At 45.9% G+C, this 18746-nt stretch overlaps 1 protein-coding gene across 11 annotated transcripts in view; it reads right to left on the reverse strand.

The window, feature by feature from the left end:
- The window catches only part of ERC1 (ELKS/RAB6-interacting/CAST family member 1), a 1928212-nt gene that overhangs the window by 604183 nt on the left and 1305283 nt on the right, over nucleotides 1–18746 (reverse strand). For all 11 annotated transcript variants that reach the window (XM_085652245.1, XM_085652246.1, XM_085652244.1 and 8 more), the window contains one exon: nucleotides 4700–4835. In XM_085652245.1, coding sequence (XP_085508371.1) covers nucleotides 4700–4835 — 136 coding nt within the window. The remainder of the gene's footprint in view (nucleotides 1–4699; nucleotides 4836–18746) is intronic.

An 18746-nucleotide genomic window follows, 5' to 3' on the forward strand; every position in this document is an offset into this window, starting at 1 on the left:
TTTACATGTTGTAGCGCAGCACGCCAGGCCACAAGCACCGCCCTGGTGACCGGGCAAAGAGCCTGCGGTACTGGGCTCCCATACAGATAGGCTTGGAGCTGCTAGAAATCTAACGCCCGGAGTTCCACTCTGTACGCCGAGTCGGACCAGCCGCCCGCGAACCAGTCGTGGATCACGATAAGCCGTGTGGCCAGGTAGTAGAGGTGAAGATTAGTCCCCCCCAATGCCCCCATCGTACGGTGGTATGCGGCAGTGTGCCAGAGACATCCGCGGCCTCTTTCCTCCCCATAAAAAGCGGGTAAGGACCCCGTCTATCTCCCGAAACCAACGTCCTGGGCGATACAAGGTAACATTCTGTAGTATGTATAGGAAACGGGGGAGGACCGTCATTTTGAAAAGGGCTCTTCTGCCGAGAGGGTTGAGAGGGAGATATTGCCAATTCTTAAGGTCCACCTTTGCCCAGGCGGGCGCCCCGACGCTAGGGTGTCTGTCCGCCGCGGTGAATCGGTCCATTTTCGTTTGGGTTTGGGAGGCCGAAGCCCGCAGGGTACGACTCTTGCCCATGGCCACCCGAGCCAGATCCTCTCGACACCGGCCGAGCGAGCAAACTGTCCGCGGAGGAGGAGGGTGAGACGTCGACACCCAGACAGTCGATACTCCAGTCCGGGTGCCCGAGATCCCCCACCGGGCCCCGGGGAGACAGGCCCGGCTCGACAAGTCAAGCGCTGTGATGGACCGTGGGCAGCGTTCCAGCGGAAAAGGACCACCCATTCAGGCGACTAGTGCAGGCAGCAATGTCAGAGACCGGTCCCCCCGTCCAAGTGGAGCAACCTCACCCCGAGGGGGCAGGAACGGACAGGCTGCTCAAGGGCGGGGTGAGGCCTGAAAGCAGATGTGAAGGGGATCCCCAAACTCCTACCATCCGGTCCGAGGACGCCCCCCCGACCGGAGGCGCGGTGAGGAGGGAAGCGAGGCCCGTAAGACCAACAAGGAGGGGCAGGAGGCGTCTTCTTGCTGCCACCCGGTATGATGGCCGAGTTACAGCCCAACGCCCCTCTCCGGAGGCCTCCACCGGCCGAGGGTCAAGGGGAACACCCCCAACCCCCGGCTCCCGAGGATCCGAGAGCGTCGGAGTGCCCATAGGACGTCCCACGGCGCCGGGAAGCGGGCCCAGGCAGCCCAGGCAATCGCAACCAGTGGTGGTCAAGGAGCTAGCCAGCCGCCGGCTCTGATGGAGGATAGAAGGATCTGGTCTCAGACTGGGAGCAGAAGCGTATTGCGACAATGGAGGGAGAGGAGGGGGGAGGGGCTCCAAGTCACCCGTCCACCCCGCCACCCGACATGGTGGCCGATCCCCAACCCCACTCACCAGGGCCCTCCACAGCGCAAGCAGCGGGCCCCTCGACTCGTCTCCGCAGCCTCCAGCATCCCCGGGAGCCCGATCAGGCCCCCAAGCCGGACCCTGGGCCCGCCCCGTCACCCGATCCGGTAGCCGAACAACCACGCACCTCCAGGCCTCCTGGCCCCACCCACGGCAGGGGGGAGGCTCCGTAAGCACCGGCCAGGGGGCCCAACAGCAAAGGTCAAGTCGTGCTCCACCACCCCACAGGCCAAAGCAGGCCCCGATGTCCCCAGGGCTAAACTGCAGAGAGCTGTGCGCGGGGCACCCCAAGGCAGCGGCGACATGCAGGCGCCCGAAGTAGTCCATGGCCACAGGCCCCCTCCGATGGTAGAACAGGTCTGGGCCAAGGGGGGGGGAGGAAGGACGCCAAAGTAATCAAGGCCGGAAGGCCGCCGCGAGGGTGGGCCAAGACACACAGCCCCAGCCGTCCAGGCCTCCCCAAAGTCAGTCCTGGCCTCTCTCTTTCAACTATTGGGCGTTGCTGGGCAGACAGAGCGACCCTTCTCCAGACCCCCCTCCAGCAGCAGTAACGGCACCAGTCTAGTCCGCCGCAGCCCCCGCAGGCCGCACCCCCCATAGTTCAGGCCTCATCGCGCGGGGAGATGGGGGATAATCACACAGCAGCACTCGGGAGACCCGCAGGTCCCAGGCGCGGCCCCGCCACAGTTCAAGCCTCCCCTGACACCGGCAGCCGAGCACCCTCGCGCCCCGGGCTCTGCACTCACTTTACTCTGGCCGACGGGCCTGGACAGGCACCAGCCTCCTCACCTCGGCACCGGGACAGTCGCTCCCCGTGGTTCGCAGCCACAACGATGGAGACTCTCACCCTGAGCACCCCTCCGCCACTCCGCTGTCACAGCCACCAGGCGGGCCTCACCATGGAGAAGTCATCGGTGTCAGAGCTCCGCAGCGCTGGAGCGTGACGCTGGCGGGGCCGCCATTTTGTAGATACCGCGGCTGGCCGGGAAGACAGAACCTGCTGAGAGGGCTCCGATCCTGGGCTCAGGCACTCCGGGGCGAAGCAGGTAAGACCCAGAGACTGCAGCAGTTGATAACGAGGGTGGATGGTTGTGGTTGGCGGCAGATAGAAGGCGGATGACGGAGGGGGTCCAGAGCACTCTCAAAGTGCGACCGCCATCCTGACGCCTTCGACCACGCCCCTCTATGCCTGGTTTTTAAGGCTCTCCATGGCATAGGACCAGATTATCTAAAGCACCGACTCCAATGGTATATTCCTGAAAGAACACTGCGGTCAAAATGAGCCAATCTGGTCTCGGTGCCGCGCATAAATAAAGCCCGATGGGGTGGTAAAAGCTTCATTCACGGTGCAGCAAAAGCATACTTCCACACCACCCACAAAGTGCCATTCCACTTAAACACTATGGATCTCTTGTCCTTTCGGAAAGGGCTAAAAACGTGGCTTTTTTTCACAATGAGCCGGTCTCTCTAATTTCGTCTTTTGCCGCCAGCAGTCTCAGAGGATCTAGATAGCGCCAGGACACCTCTGGGTATTTGTTGCGCTTTATAAATGTCATTATCATTACTTTCTCCTCTCTGGTAGTCATGCACAATATGTAACTGACTTGCACTATTCACGGTAGCGTGAACTACTTCATTCAGGGGTATGAAATGGGAGGCAATTAATGTTGTAAAAAAATTTACTACGCCCTCTACAACATTATAGGTACATGCAAACAGAAGATTGCATTGCAAGTAATGAGAAAGTGATTACATGCAAAGAAAATGTGGCCGGACCTTTTAAAAAATTGTTTTATACAGGACTGGATTTATGCAGGAGAAGGTGTCACTATTAATAGAAAAGCTAGACTAATTTCAATACAGCTTATAAAGGCAGCTAATCATCGGGAAGTAAACTAAGTCCAAGAGATTGCTCGCTCGGTTACTTCGAGTATTACAGTCCTCCTACACACTGATTATTTTTAAAAAGGCATTAAAAATATGTTTCAAGTTAACCTAAAACAGCTCTACACATAGTGAATTTCCTTAGATTTGATTATGTACAGAAACACCTTGATAGCACCCCTCTTTCTAGATTGATGTGAGAACAAAAATATAATGGACTGGTCTCTTGATAGGGAAGGACTACTCAAAAGACAGATGTCTGAACTAGAAGGACATATCTTGGAGAGAAAGTGTACCCTACAGAATTCTAATAAAAAGTGTATTGTGGCATAATTTTAGAAAGTCTACTAGAGGTAATCACTCAGGATAAGAGTTAGGAGTGTTACCACTGTGAACGAGGGAAGCTACTATTATTATGATCTTGAAACCCAATAAAGATCCGTAAGAACAGGGATCTCCAAAGTCTGTGCTGGAGGGACGGATACATGGCAGATTTTTAAGATAACTACATTTATTTAAATGGCGATATGCAAAAAATCTGGCATGGATCCGCCCCTCCAGGACCAACTTTGGAGAACCCTACGTTGTAACATAGGGCTTGTTGTACCTTGTCAATGCTGAGTAGGAACACAAAAATATGAACAACATTGCAAAAATGCTGCTGACGGTTATAACAGATTTAGTCCATAAACAACTGATGGACAGAATGCAGAACAATGTTATACGTTAACCCCAGTACAGAGATCTGGGCCTAAATCAATTGTTTATTTTGCTCCCCATGCCATTCCAGTTTTAACCCAGCCATATGCAAATCAGTCTTGACCCTGCGCCCGATGGGAGCAGTCCAGCCCGAACTGCCAGGTCAGGTCCTCCCTGGACTGGAAACAAGCATCCTAGGACCGGTTTCGGGGTGTCACCCTTCATCAGCCGGGATAGCTTGAAATAGGACAACACAATACCTCCCATCACCTCACACCTAGCCTTTAATATTCCTCTACCTCTTTCGTTTGTTAAAATATCTCTCAATATTCACAGATTGGATCTCTGTGCATACGATTCCTCCTTCATACTACAAGCTTGTCAAGACTAGTGGAGCAAAGAGATGGCTGTTTTTCAGAATGTTAGTGTTAGTTCTCGCCAGCCCATAATCATTGCTGTCCATTTATGGAGCTGCACTCACGGTTGTCGAATGCTAGGACAGCAGCATACATAAACACTTTAAAGAGATCACAAGATTAGGACCTGTGAAGCAAGGTTCTTAATAGATTTCTTTGAGGTGAATCTTGCATGATAACCACATATCACCTCTTACTGGACTGCTATGAAAACGGCTTATACAGAAATCAAGCCATTGATTTTACAAAGCATACTTCCACACCACCCACAAAGTGAGTTATGTTAGGTCATTCTTCGCTGCTTCTACACCGTATGTACCTGGAGCTGCTGGGAGTTGTCACTGAGGTTGTCTTCTCTGCGGCGTGCCTCCTCCAGCAACTGGGCATTCTTCTTTTTCTCTACCTGCTCTTTGTGCTTTAGGTTGGCTACTTTTTTATTCTGGTCTTTGATTTGCCTGTAATCAAGGGAGAGAAGGATAAAAAATTCATATGACAGGTGTGACAAGAAATTTACTGCTATGTGCCTACACTTCTGCATATTACAAATTAAGAAAATAGCACGATTCATTTTCAGAAACAATGCCCAAACTGATATTTCAAAGACAGAACAGGCTTTACGAACTGATGAACTCTAGCTTTACAGTCATTACATGTTAACAAAACATGAAATGGGGATTAAAACCCACTTACACTGCAGCATCAGATAATTCTAAAGTTCACTGAATTTATGTATGGCAAAATCAAACTGCCCTACAGTACACTGAGTTAATTCGGTTTCTGGTATGTGCCATACAAACACATATAAACAACTTGAAAATTGCTGCTTAACAACCATGTTATTGATTTCTCACAACTTCACTGCACATCACATCAGTTTCCCCCTGCACCTACGTTACGGCCAATGTTATTTGTATCCTGTCACCAAGTTGAAGGGACACACTGCCTTTATTGATGACAACAAACTCTCTTAAAATCATTAATCACCAGATTTAATTTAAAGCAAATATGGAATGGTCTGTACATTCAATGGTACGCTGAATGCATTTGTTTAGCTTAATAGAGCTAAAAGGATTTTAATTACATTATGTCCTGTACAATGCACACGGTCTACAGCTTCTCCGATAGCTTTGCCATTTTGAGTACCCCCCTTGCCCTTCTTAATTAAGAATGAGGTCTATTCAGGGCTGGTGCAATAATTTTTAGGGTTTTCAGACAAACTAGAATTTTAATTGCTGGATACTTACTATGCATATAGCATAAGATGCAATTTGGTATCAGCATCTGCTGGCGATCCTAAGGCTACTACCTTATATCACCTTAAGGAAGCAACACCCCAAGGTTTATTTTGATGATGCCATTACTCGCAAAATGCATACTTTAGTTTATTTTAATCAGATGCACGTAATTTGAACGATATTAACATTTGAAAGCCATGTTTGGACAGTAGTAAAAGGAATCATAGATAATCTAGTAAATTACTGCAACTGATTAAACCAAATCCATATCCAGACAGTCATCACCGGGCCATATACTACAGAACACGCGGGAATAGAATTCCTAATAAAAGCTGAACAAAGATGACCAATGGATGCTAAAAACAAGTTAATGTCTCGCTGCCTAGTGCATACATAGAGATGTACATGTCTCTTAAAATTCATGTTAACATTTTGCTACATTTGAGAGCTATGAACCAAAATGCCACCATAAATCTCACATAAAGGGGGTGGAAATTCTGGACCTCTGTACCCAGTTAGAGAAATTCCTGACCTTCCCCTTTAAGGACTCATCTATTAAAGAGTTGATGAAAATATTATTATGATCCATTGTGGCTTTAAGACCTGTTCCTCGCCAGTAATCCTAACCAAGCTGTGAAGCTACTAGAATAGATTTCATGTTAAACTTGCACTTGTAAAGGTAATCATGAACCTTTCTTAAACATCTTTTTATTACTCTACTGCGATGACAGGTTTCTGAATTTAAAACGAGTGTACTTCATGAGTACACCAAACTATTATTGCGATGGTACAACTAGCAGGTAATTCAGATTGCTTGAGAAATCGCAGTGCTTACTTCAGGATAGTATACTATGTAGGACTGCAGGACACAGCCTACTGAGAAAGGAATAGGTTTGACACTTCAAAGAAAATGAATGGTACTAAAAATGCTGTGAAAGAATGAGAATCATTCAAAGAAACTATTCAGGCATTCTAAGGCACTAGTGGGGGGAATCAGACACACTGAAGATCATGTACTGAAATGAAAACAAAACACTTGTGTATGGTGAGAAAGTTGACCAAGATCTTCCTAGGCTTTTCTCTGCCGGGTTTCATGCGGAAGGGGTCCCTATGTATCCTTTGGATGTCTCTTGACAAAATGTCTGGTGACTCCTCTAAATTAAGTGAATCTTTAAGGAGGTTTACGACAAAGGTTTTTAAGTCGCTCCCTTCTTTCCCCTCAGGAATCTTCAGGAGTCGGAGATTATTCCTTCTTGAAAAGTTTTCCAATGACTCAACCCTCTCGCGGATCACATCCCCCTCTCTTTGCAAATTATGAATTTTTGCTTGGGCAGTTCCTAGATTGGTTTTAAGCGCTTCTACTGTGTCTTCAAGAGTTTCTGTCCTCTCGCTGAGCCGGTCTACTTTTCGCTCCAAAACATCGCATGCAGCCCTAATCTCAGATTGATTTTCTGAGGAGATCATAAAACCCTGTTTTATGTCTATTTTTAGGGAGTTTAGTAAGGATTCTATTGAAGAAGAGGTAGTGTCCGCTCCGCCATCCCCAATCTTTGTCCCATCTAACGATACAGGATTTTGTTCAGAACGCGATGTATAATCCGCATATACCTCAGTAGGAATTAACTTCTCTGTCGGTGGGTCACTTTGTGAGTCTTGGACAGATTGTGAATTGACAGCTCTGTTAGGCTCCCTCATCTCCCCTGCCCTGACATCTTCTACAGTCTGATTGCCAAAGACTGACCCAGCCGCAGGTAGACTTAAGTCCGCTAGGGGAGAAGCCATATTCTCGTGGAAACCTACTAATACAGAAGCGCTGTCTTGACCAGATGGGTGGGGCTTTGGAATGGTCAGAACTTGAGGCAAAACTCTAAAAAAGGAGCGCAGGGATGGGGTTATGCGGGAGGGCTTAAGCTCTCCTTGTCTCCCCTTAGCAGCTGCTCTCGCTGACCCTCTCTGGGGTCCTTTTAGATCGACAACATTCTCCTCCTGGAAACCACTCTCACTACCGCGGTCATCCGGAGATGCCTGGGTACCATGCCTGCCTCTACCCCTCACCCCCCAGCCTTTGCCCCTACCCCTCCCCTTCCGTAACTTGCACTTAGCTTCTTTCTTTTGACCAAAGTTGAGGTTTTTGCAACCTTCAGGCTCGACCCCACCTAAGCCCCCCCCACAAATGGTCTGTCCAAGTCCTGCAACATTAACCAAATCACCTTCACACGCCACCGTAGCTTTGGAGTGCTCCAACAAGGGGTTTACCTGAGAACAGTATGTGCCGGTCCAACCCCCCGTCACCTTACCGCGTACTTCAGTGCTACTGCCTCCCTGCACTATTCTCCCCCGAAGGAGTCCTCGAGCCGCTGCGCTGCGGCTGCGTCTAAGCTCCACGGCTGCCGCCTCCCAGCGTTGCGGCAGGGAGAGCCCGGGAGCAGAGGTGCAAGGGGGGGGCAGGAGCCCAATCCAAGACTCCGAGGCACATCCGCTGATCCAGCAGTCACATCGAAGGAGGTGAAAAGCCTGCCGTTTTCCGTACACCCAGGAGAGCAGGGAAAAAAACTCCTCCGAGGATGTGCTGCCGTTCAAATCGCAGGCACCATGTTATTTTCCGCAGCGGTGAACTGCCGCTCGCGGGAGAGAGAGAGAGGAGTGGAGAGCTTCTCTGAGGACGCGCGCCGCTGCTCAACACGCGGGCGCCATGTTTTTCCGTTTCGATCAAAGAAAAAATCTTAACTTTGGCCCTAAAAAACAAGTCTTTTTATTGGCCCTGATTTCCATTTTGAGATCCGCTCTGACCTGTCTAAGACCACCTTAGATCGGCAGTGGGAATTAGGTCAGAGAATGGAAAAATTTTGTGCCCTAGGTGCAACAGTGCAGATGAGATTCCCTGCTTTTTTGCGTGTGATGTTCAAAAATAAAATGTACAATATTAGATCCCCTCTTGAGGCAGACGAAATGCTGGAGACATTAAAGACTTCTCCATGAAAGGAATGAAGAGGAAAGGAGGAAAAGGGGAAGGGAAAAGGTGGGAGAAAAGGGTGAAAAAAAAAAAAGAAGAAGAGGAGAAGGGGAAATTAAATTAAAAGGAAAAAAAAAAGTGAGAAAGTATATGAAAAAAAAAAAAAAAAAAAGAAGAAGAAGAAAAAAAAAAGGAGAAAATTGGCCTTTCCCCGGTAGAAAAACCCCTAATAGGTTATACATTTAACCAGTACTAAATGTATTGTAACAGGGGAAAAGAAATTTAAGGGTTAGTAGGGTTACGATTAAGAGCGAACAGAAAAGGAAAATTAAGAGGATGTACTGGTGCATGACTTATTTTGCAGTTTTTTGGTGTGGTGGGAGAGGAGGGGAGGGAAAAGGAGGGTGGAGGAGGAAGAGGACGCAAAACTGGCAATACATCTGTCCAGTGTAGGTTGGGTAGGGTTTTCCGGGGGGGAGGGTTTTGCACAGGGTGAAAAGAAAAATAATCCTCAAATGTTCAAGCCTAAAAGAAATCCTATTGTCAATGGCCTAGTATCATCTTTTGTTTTATGCCCTAAAGATGGTCAAGAAAGCTATGACAATATGGCTGCAGGGAATTTGAAAAAAGTAAGGGGGGGGGGGGGGGGGAAGTCAACTGCTTGACGAAATGACACAGCTAAAATTTCTATCTTGGAATGTCAATGGCCTGCGTACTGGGAGTAGGAGAGCAAAGATTTTCCAATATTTGAGGGACTCCCCGGCACAGGTCATAGTCATCCAGGAGTCACACCTCCTTAAGGGTGAAATAACAGAGTTCTTGAAAAAAGAAAAATGGGTAGACAAATTTATTTGCACAGATCAAATCAGCTAACATCAGGGGGGGTGCTCTTCATTTTTAAAAAACAAGCAAAGGCACAAATCATGGAGTATAGGGAGGATTGGAGTGGTAGGTGGCTTATTGTAAGGGTATTGTTGGATGGCTTTTCTCTTATTTTGGTGGGGTATTACGGTCCTAACCAGGACGATCCCTCCCATTTAAACAGCATCCGAGATAATCTATTGGCTTTCCACGACCCAGTTATTTGGATGGGCGATTTCAATATTGTCTTAAATCCGAATCTAGATAAGTCTGCTAATTCTAGAGCCTGTGTCTTATCAAAATCTAGACAGGATCTCTTGATAGCCATGTCACAACTAGGGCTTGCAGACTTTTGGAGGGAAAGGGTGGGGGGATCAACTGGGGGTTTCTTTTCGAAACTTTAAGTACAAACATGTGTCCAGGATAGACTATGCTCTATTTAGCTATAGCTTAAAAGATCTATTGATAGACATCTACTATCTCCCCTCACACCTTTCCGACCATTCGGCCATTTTGTTTGTATTAAAACTTGAGTTTATACATAGGTATACTTCTTGGTCGTTTGATCGTTGCATCCTCTTAGAAAACGAGGAGGTTAACTTTCTACGATCAGAGTCCCAGCACTTCTTGGAGGCAAATATAGACTCTACTGATATACACATTATGTGGGATGCTTTAAAAGCCTTTTGGAGAGGAATTATTACAAACAGAGCCTCTTATAGAAGAAAGAAATATAGTGAGTGCATTGATAACTTGGAGGGGGAAATGAAGACTATCGAAGGAACCCTGGAACCCCAAACTAGATCAGGTGCAGACTTCGAAAGGTGTAGAGAGCTAAAATCGCAATTAGAAAATCTATTACAAGCTAGGGTCGCTAGGAGGTGGGAGGCGAGTAAAATGGCTGGAAAAATTCTCGCCTGGAAAATTAAATCTGACCAAGCCCGAAACTACATCAGAGAGATCAAGGTAGAGGGGGAACCTGCTCCCCGAACCACAAAGGACGAAATAGGTGGGGCTTTCCAAGATTTTTTTCAGGAAATCTATAGGGAAGATATTCGGGAAGACAAGGCAGGGAGGGAGGCCTGGTTGGACCAAATTTCCTTGCCAAAGTTATCCCCAGAGCATAGTAGGTTGTTGGAGAAAGATTTCCTTTGAAGAGATTAGGAAGGCGTTGGGGGACGTAAAGAGGGGGAAGGCAGCAGGCCCTGATGGGTTACCAGGGGAACTCTATAGGGCCCTTACAGAAGAGATCACCCCGGTTCTGGCCTCTGTTTTTAATAACATTCTTTTGGAGGACCGAGATCCCCCAAAGTCTTGGAATGATGCAACAGTGGTCTTAATACTTAAACCTGGGAAAGATCCATAGGAAGGTGGGTCATATCGCCCTATTTCGCTCCTCAACAGCGACTATAAAATCTTTACCGCTATTATGACATCTAGGTTGGGGAAAGTGATAAGCCATTTGGTCCATGAAGATCAAAAGGGCTTCATAAAGGGCAGACACTTAGCTGATCTTACACAAGATCTGGTGGGGGCGATCGATATCGCGACCACTTTTTCTCTGCCTCTGGCTGCTTTTACGCTAGATGCGACCAAGGCCTTTGACAGGGTAAATTGGCCCTATCTGGCTGCAATAATGAAGAAATTTAATCTCCCTGAAAATTTTTGCCGTATGATTTCATTAATATACAAGGCCCCTACGGCAAGGCTCAATGTAAACAGTTTCCTAACAGAGCCTTTTGTAATTGCGAGAGGCACAAGGCAGGGTTGCCCGCTATCCCCCCTCCTTTTTAACCTCTACATTGAACCCTTTGCACAGATTCTTAGAGAGGAGGCTACCATACCATCATTTAGCTTTGGAGGGTGGGAAAGACGGGTTGCCCTGTATGCCGATGATATCCTCATAATGACTTCAAATTTAGATCTGGCTCTTCCCTCTGTGATTAGGAAGGCTGAGGAGTTCGGAAAAATCTCTGGATATAACATAAATTCAGAGAAAACAGAGATTATGGCCTGGAATTCCCCCAATACTCAGGTAGAGGTTGTGTCCTCCATGCGGTATCTTGGTATAAGAATAACTCAAGATATAAGTAATATCACCACTCATAATCTCGAGCAAGTACATAAAGAATGCCAGAAACAACTAAAGGCATGGAATAATCTCCCGCTATCCATCTTTGGGAGGACAAATCTTTTAAAAATGTCTATCCTACCTAAATATACCTTTTTGTTTAATTCTATCCCTATGGCTTTTGACACCAAACAACTACTTAAATGTCAACAAGGACTTAATTCTTTTATTTGGAAGAACGGAGCTACAAGATTGGCTTGGAAAAAGTTGAGGAGAAGGAGAGAGAAAAGAGGCTTAACGTCTCCAGATATTCAATATTATGCTTGGGCATTCCAATTATCTTACTCGAGAATGCTCCTAAAAACACCAGTGGATAATCTTAGAGGAAGGATGTTCCAAGCTATGTTGGAGGGGTCCGATCTTCCATCTGACGGCTTTCTTTTTAAGTTTGGAGACCAGAAATTATTTAAAAAAATAAAACTAAAAATTCTTCAATCTTTGGCTAGAAGTTGGTCCACAATCAGAAATAGAATAGGGCTGTGCTATTATTCTAACTTAGCACCCATGTGGGACTCGCCAGGCACTCCCTTGTGCCTTAAAGACAGGTTGGCAGGTTCAATTAAAGAAGCCGGAATTATAAACTGGGGAGAGCTGACGGTAGGTGGGTTAATGATACCTTGGGAGACTTTGCGGGAGAAAGTCGGACCAGTATTATCTGCCTTCAAGTATATGCAGTTGAATAGCTGGGTGAAGGCTTTGATAAGAAAGGGAGCCCCCCTGGGGATTTACAGCAATTTAGAAAATCTTTTGGTTACAAGGCCAGGGGGGGGGGGGGGGGGGGGGGGGAAAGGAGGTCGCTTGTTGGTATTGGGCGATCTTGGAAGAGATAGACGATGACTCTAATCTCCCTGAGGTGTTATGGGGTAGTAATGTTGGCGAACAGTGCCAGCAGCTGTGGCTAAACTCATTTAGTCTCCTGTATAAAATTGTGAAGCCAGCCTGGCTAAGGCGAAACCACCTTTTTACACTACACCGCGCATATCTATCCCCTCAAAAGCTAGCCAAATTCCAACATGGAAAAAAATGCAACAAATGCGACCTAGTAGAGGCCTCGGATGTGCACATGTTTAAAGAGTGCCCAGTTATCGGTCTCTTTTGGGAAGAGGTGATGGAAGCAATATCCTCTATCCTAAATATCACTCTTAGCAGCACTCTTCCCTTGATCATCTTTGGGATTGATGAAAATATTCTAGGGCCTGCTAGATCCTTCTTGTTTTTTGCAATTTTAATGGCTAGGAGACAGATCTGCAGATTCTGGGTGGATACAGCTCCTCCAACATATACGGGATGGTTATCGTCCCTATATGAAGTTTCTAAAACAGACCTGGCTAGACCCTGTAGTATAAAAAAATAAGAAAACTGCTTTTTGGGATTATCTGATACAGTGGAAGTAGGTTTACCGGGGTTTTTTTTTTTCCCCCCGGTCCTATGATTATGCCAGTCTCCCTACTCCATGGACCTACAACAGGGGTCTTCTCCGATTTTCTGGTCCAAATAGGCTGAAACATGCCTAGATGGAGTTTCTAAAGGCCGCCTTTTTTCTGTGTGTTGCTCTCTCCTTCTTCCGCCAATTTGTTGTCTGCTTTTCCTTGTGCAATTGTCCAAATCACACTAATGGTTTCTAGGTGGAGGGGACAAGATAGCACAAAATGGTGGTTGGCGGTTTTCTTTCTTCACACATAAGGGCTGGGCAAATGAGGACAAAGAAAAAAAAAAGGAAAAAAAAAACTTGTGTATATGTGGGATGTGTGCAAGTAGGAGTCCTGAAGAGTGAAGGTCTAGGTGGTTGATAGACGGAGATTCGACTTTTCGGTTAGGTCGGGCCTAAGTTGTGTAGTGCCGAGGTGTAGTGTAGAGAGAGCGAGAGAGAGGAGAAGAGAGGGAGGAGAGAGGGAGGAGAAGAGAGGGAGAAGAGAGGGAGGAGAGAGAGAGGAGAAGAGAGGGAGGAGAGAGGGAGGAGAGAGGAAGGGAGGAGAGAGGGAGGAGAGAGGGAGGAAGGGAGAGAGGGAGGAGAGAGGAAGGGAGAGAGGGAGGAAGGGAGAGAGGGAGGAAGGGAGAGAGGGAGGAGAGAGAGAGGAAGGAGAGAGAGAGGAAGGAGAAAGAGAGGAAGGAGAGAGAGAGGGAGGAGAGAGAGAGGGAGGAGAGAGAGGGAGGAGAGAGAGAGAGAGAGAGAGGAGAGAGAGAGAGAGGAGAGAGAGAGAGGAGAGAGAGAGAGGAGAGAGAGAGAGGGAGGAGAGAGAGAGAGAGAGAGAGAGAGTGTGCGTGCGTGCGTGTGTATATATATATATATATATATATATATATATATATATATATATATATATGAGGAGTTTCTAATTAGCGTGCTTGGATATCGGGAGGCTGTGGAGTTCGCTGAGGTGTGATTTGATGTGAGTTCTGTGTGGGAGGTTGAGGATGAGTCTGGCTGACGACTTCTGAATGGTTTGTAGTCTTTTAGTGAGGTGCTTGGTGATGTGCGCTGATTTCCATCAGTGTTGTAAACATCTGGATTTCAGAATACGTTCTGGAAATCCGTCAAAAAACATCCCCCAAATTTCAAAATGACTGAGAAGTGCTGAAAGTTATTTCTGACATTTTTGTCTTGCGAGTTTGAGGATGAACTGCCTGGGTTTGACATAAGGAAAGAAAAGCAGTTTGCTTTTGTGCAAAATTAATTTGAGCTTCTTAAACCACTGGTGTGATAGTGAAAAAATAAAACCAGATGGCACTGCGCCATGTGTTTAGAACCATGACCCGCTTTGTAGTCCGCAGACACATGACCCACCCACCTTTTGTGGACAAGAGGTGGGCGATTTTTAAGTTTAACAAAACGCTGTGCAGTAGCGCACTGTCGTGTTTTTCCATTTAAAGGGTCACTAAATTTGCACAGACATGCAGTTTAAGTGACAAAACTATACTGCACGCAAATGTTTGTGTGAGAATATTTATTTCTGTATCCCCGAGTATAGCCTCTTGATTTCTTCAGAACCTATTAAAATCTTTGTTTCCATCTCAATTCAGAATTACAAACAAATGTGCTTAATTTTTGCTTTCCTTACTGCTGATTGAGCTCATTATATTTACATTGTGTTGTGTGTTACAAACATACTACATTCTGCAGCCTTTCCTTTCACACTTTATAAACCCCAGAAAGACTGTCACACAAATCACTTCATTTTTCATTCTCTGACTGAGATGCGAGAGGAGTTTGTTAACAGTCCTCATGTTTATAAAAAAAAAAAACAGCAAAAGACTTGGGCTGACTTTTTACTTCTGTCTTTGAAACGCAGTAACGAGATCAATAGAGAACTTCAAGGCATGTTTATTGCTTGGTGATTCGCGACCCACCAAAAATGGGCTCACGACCCACAGTTTGTGAAACCCTGCTAAAGCTTAAACTCCCAAAATAATGCCGGTGGAAAGGGCTGACGGAGCAATGCCCGTTCCCTGCACCGTGCTTTTTACAAACATTCAGCCTTTTAATTTCGGTCTCCTGACCTGAGAGTACTTGATTTCTCGCTCTTTGAATTCCTCTGCCCACAGGAAAGCCGCTGACTCTCCATCGGCCCCAAACCAGGCAGTGGCGAGCGCAGGGCAGTTTACACCAGAAACTTATCTGCCACTGTGCTGTTCTACTCACCTCGCAGTGGCGAGCGCAGGGCAGTTTACACCAGAAACTTATCTGCCACTGTGCTGTTCTACTCACCTCGCAGTGGCGAGCGCAGGGCAGTTTACATCAGTAACTTATCTGCCACTGTGCTGTTCTACTCACCTCGCACTGGCGAGCGCAGGGCAGTTTACATCAGTAACTTATCTGCCACTGTGCTGTTCTACTCACCTCGCAGTGGCGAGCGCTGGGCAGTTTACATCAGTAACTTATCTGCCACTGTGCTGTTCTACTCACCTCGCAGTGGCGAGCGCAGGGCAGTTTACATCAGTAACTTATCTGCCACTGTGCTGTTCTACTCACCTCGCACTGGCTAGAGCCCACTGTTACGTTGTAGCACAGTGACCGGGCTTGCAAGCTGCCCTGGCTCTAGGAGCTGATAGGTGCCTGGCTGCCCTTTGATGCTGTCAGAGGGGAGAGCTGGTCTTCCCTGGCACGTGTGCTTACAAGCCTCCAGCTGGCTATATGACTTCTGATGTCGCAGAATGCTGCTATTTCCAATATTCTCAATTCCATAGTAAAATACATTAAAAGGGGGGACATATCACAGGATTAAAAACAATGAGATGCGTTTGTTTTGGGAGGCGCTGCCCTGAATGGTTTTATTTTTGTTCAGACCAAACTTTCAGGATTTTTTAAAATTCAAATGAAAAGAAAAAGTCTTTCACTGTCGTTATTTAGTAGAAACAGGAGACATTTTGACAATTTTTACACAATGGCAGCAAGGTTCTCAGTTCCAATATCAAACCTCTGGGATGGATGGAAAATGCTGATAATCTTACCCATGCAAAGTACTTTGCCAACCCATTATATCAAAGGTGCATAGGCCTGAAAAGTGCACACAAGAAATGGTCTCTTCCCGTATCGGTAATTATGATAATTTGAGTAAGAATTGAATCAGGAGTTCTAAGCCGTTTAAGAATCTAATTGACTGCAACCGCATAAAGAGGGGGCGCTACTAAGGCATTTTTTTAAATTATGCAACCAAACTTAAAGATTTCCCTTTACTCAAGCAGATGATCTGCAAAATAGCGATAATTTCGCCTTGCGGATTCTACATACGGACACGCGCTCAAAGTTTGAGAGGCTCATTCCATACTTGGATATTTTTACCATGCTTTGAGTTTTGGCTTCCAGGTTGCCAGCAAAGTTATGAGACACACACATGAACATTAGTCTATTACCTAGTGTAACAAGCATTTCCAATGCAATAGATCTCGCATTTGCAAGAGTTTGAGCTATTGACATTGTAATGACAACGCCTTTTATATCTCTGTTTTCCTAATTAACACATAAATAAAAGGCATTGTCATTGACAATGCCAATAGCTCAAACTCTTGTAAATGCTAGACATATTCAAAGAAGCGGCCGCCATTGTCCTGGGCCGCACGGAAAGTGAAGGTGTGCATGGTGTGCTGAATGCTGCAGGAAAGCATGTTGTGCCTGCAGTAGGAGAAACTCAATAAAGAAAATAGTGCTTACAGACTTAAAAAGCCATACCGTGTAACAACCGATGTACAAAAGTGCCAGTCCTCATGGGAGGTTACAAATGAAGACAATGGGGTACCAAGGAAGGACTAACAAGTCTATTAACGAATCAGAAACCAGCATTTTCAAAACCAATGACAAATATGGCTAGAGAGTGGGAGGGGCTTCTATTCCATACTCCAATACAACATACCGCAGCGCATGCGCTGCCAGGGCTCGGACTATAAATAAAGAGACTTGTTACTACCAAAAATGAGATGGCTTATAATTAAATTAGAAATTGGCAGAGATCCAAGATACAAGTGTCTACAGTGGTGATGCTTACGAGTTTGGATCAAAAGATTTTTTTAAAAGCAACTGTGAATGTCCATGTATGCACATTACTTCAGTTACAGTTCAACTGTGAAGTGCCAAAAGAGCCACTGGGTTCTGCAGCCTTACACTCAATATCTGAATTGTAAGACCAGTTAAATTATTTATTTAGGGGTTTCATTTGGCACCTCAAGTAGCTGTGGTAATTTCAGAGGGATACAATACAAATATACAGAATAAACAGGATGACAAAAATAAAGTTAAGAGTCCAGCTGGTCCTAAGAATATCACTTCCAGTTTAGGTAGGGGGGCTCCCAATTTCCTTCCCTATGAATTCTATTTTTGCTTTCGCCGCCTTGAAACTTCCTAAATATAGCAAATATGGTCTCCCATTTTTCCCTCTGATCTCACTTATAGCCAATTTTGACACGTATGCTTGTTCTAGGTCGCATTCTTCTATCGCCGTCCTTAAAGGGGTAATTGTCTAAAGAAAGGCTCTTCTGAATAATCACTTTAAAGTTCAGAAACGTCAACAGACCAGATTTCAAAGACGTAACCTTGGAAGTGTTCATTGTGTATTTTGTAACTCTTAATACAAATCACGTTGTTTAATACATTGCATGAAATAAAATGAATAATTGCCTCTTTCTGCATTAAACGAGAAAAGCTCACGCCATGAAAAGGTCTCACTTAACCCAGTTCACTTCGTCACCTCATTTGAACAGAAAGCCCACCCCACTATTTGTTTATAGGTTCGCTCTTGTAAACATGTTTGCAGCTCAGGGTCGCTGGCAGGTGGTTACCGCCACCGCGTACTCAGCCCTAAGCTTGAATAATACTTTACTGGCCCGTGTTTTGGGGATTCACCTTTGATTGGATGAGATGTTACTAAGCTGTGTACCAGCCTAAGGTGCCCGGCCATTCAGAGCACAGAAACAAAAGAAGGACGAGCGTGGGAGAAAGCTCTCTTTCATCAACTGTAAGCAAACAAAGCAGACATCTTCAAATGTTTTGGATATAATAAAAGTTAGCTACAAAAGTTGCATCTTGTGAGAACTAAAAGGACTCAAAACCTTCAACTTATACGTTTTACTAAAAAAATAGAAATTAAACGAGTACGTCCACGCCTAATTTACAGATAAAAATAATAAAACACTGTTCAGGTAGAAACAAGTACATTTATTTCAAAATAATGTTTAGTATAATATGTTTAAAAATATCTGAGTTATAATAGAAACCCATGCTCTAATTTAGACATTATAATCACTAAGCGAGTACACGGTTAGACTTACAAAATTCCAAGGTGGCGGGAAACGCACTGCGTGATGAAAGACCCGTTTTAAACAAGCAACAAATAGACGTGCGGGGGAGGAGCGTTGAAGCGCGTGCAAGACAGTGAGGCAGAGCGAGGTGCACGCGCTTGTGCACGTAACCGCATGCTCTATGCCTCCCAAAAAGCTGTGGTCGGCTTTTTGAAGCCCAGTAACAAATCTCGCCAGAGCAGCGCATGCGCTGGCTCAGGCGAGACCTAAAAAAAACCTTCCACGGACTGGCTCTCTTTGACACTTGAATCGGGAATGGAGTGGGTGGAACATATCAGTACGATGTAGCTGTAAAGAAAAGGTAGTACTGGAAGATGGAATGGGCTAGAGTATGGTGGAGGGCGGAGGATATTGCAGGAGTGTGGAACGATTTTCCAATATGGCCCATTTCGCCCTA

This window comes from Triturus cristatus, chromosome 4_1 (genome assembly GCF_964204655.1).
Source record: "Triturus cristatus chromosome 4_1, aTriCri1.1, whole genome shotgun sequence".
In the NCBI taxonomy this organism is placed as follows: Eukaryota; Metazoa; Chordata; class Amphibia; order Caudata; family Salamandridae; genus Triturus; species Triturus cristatus.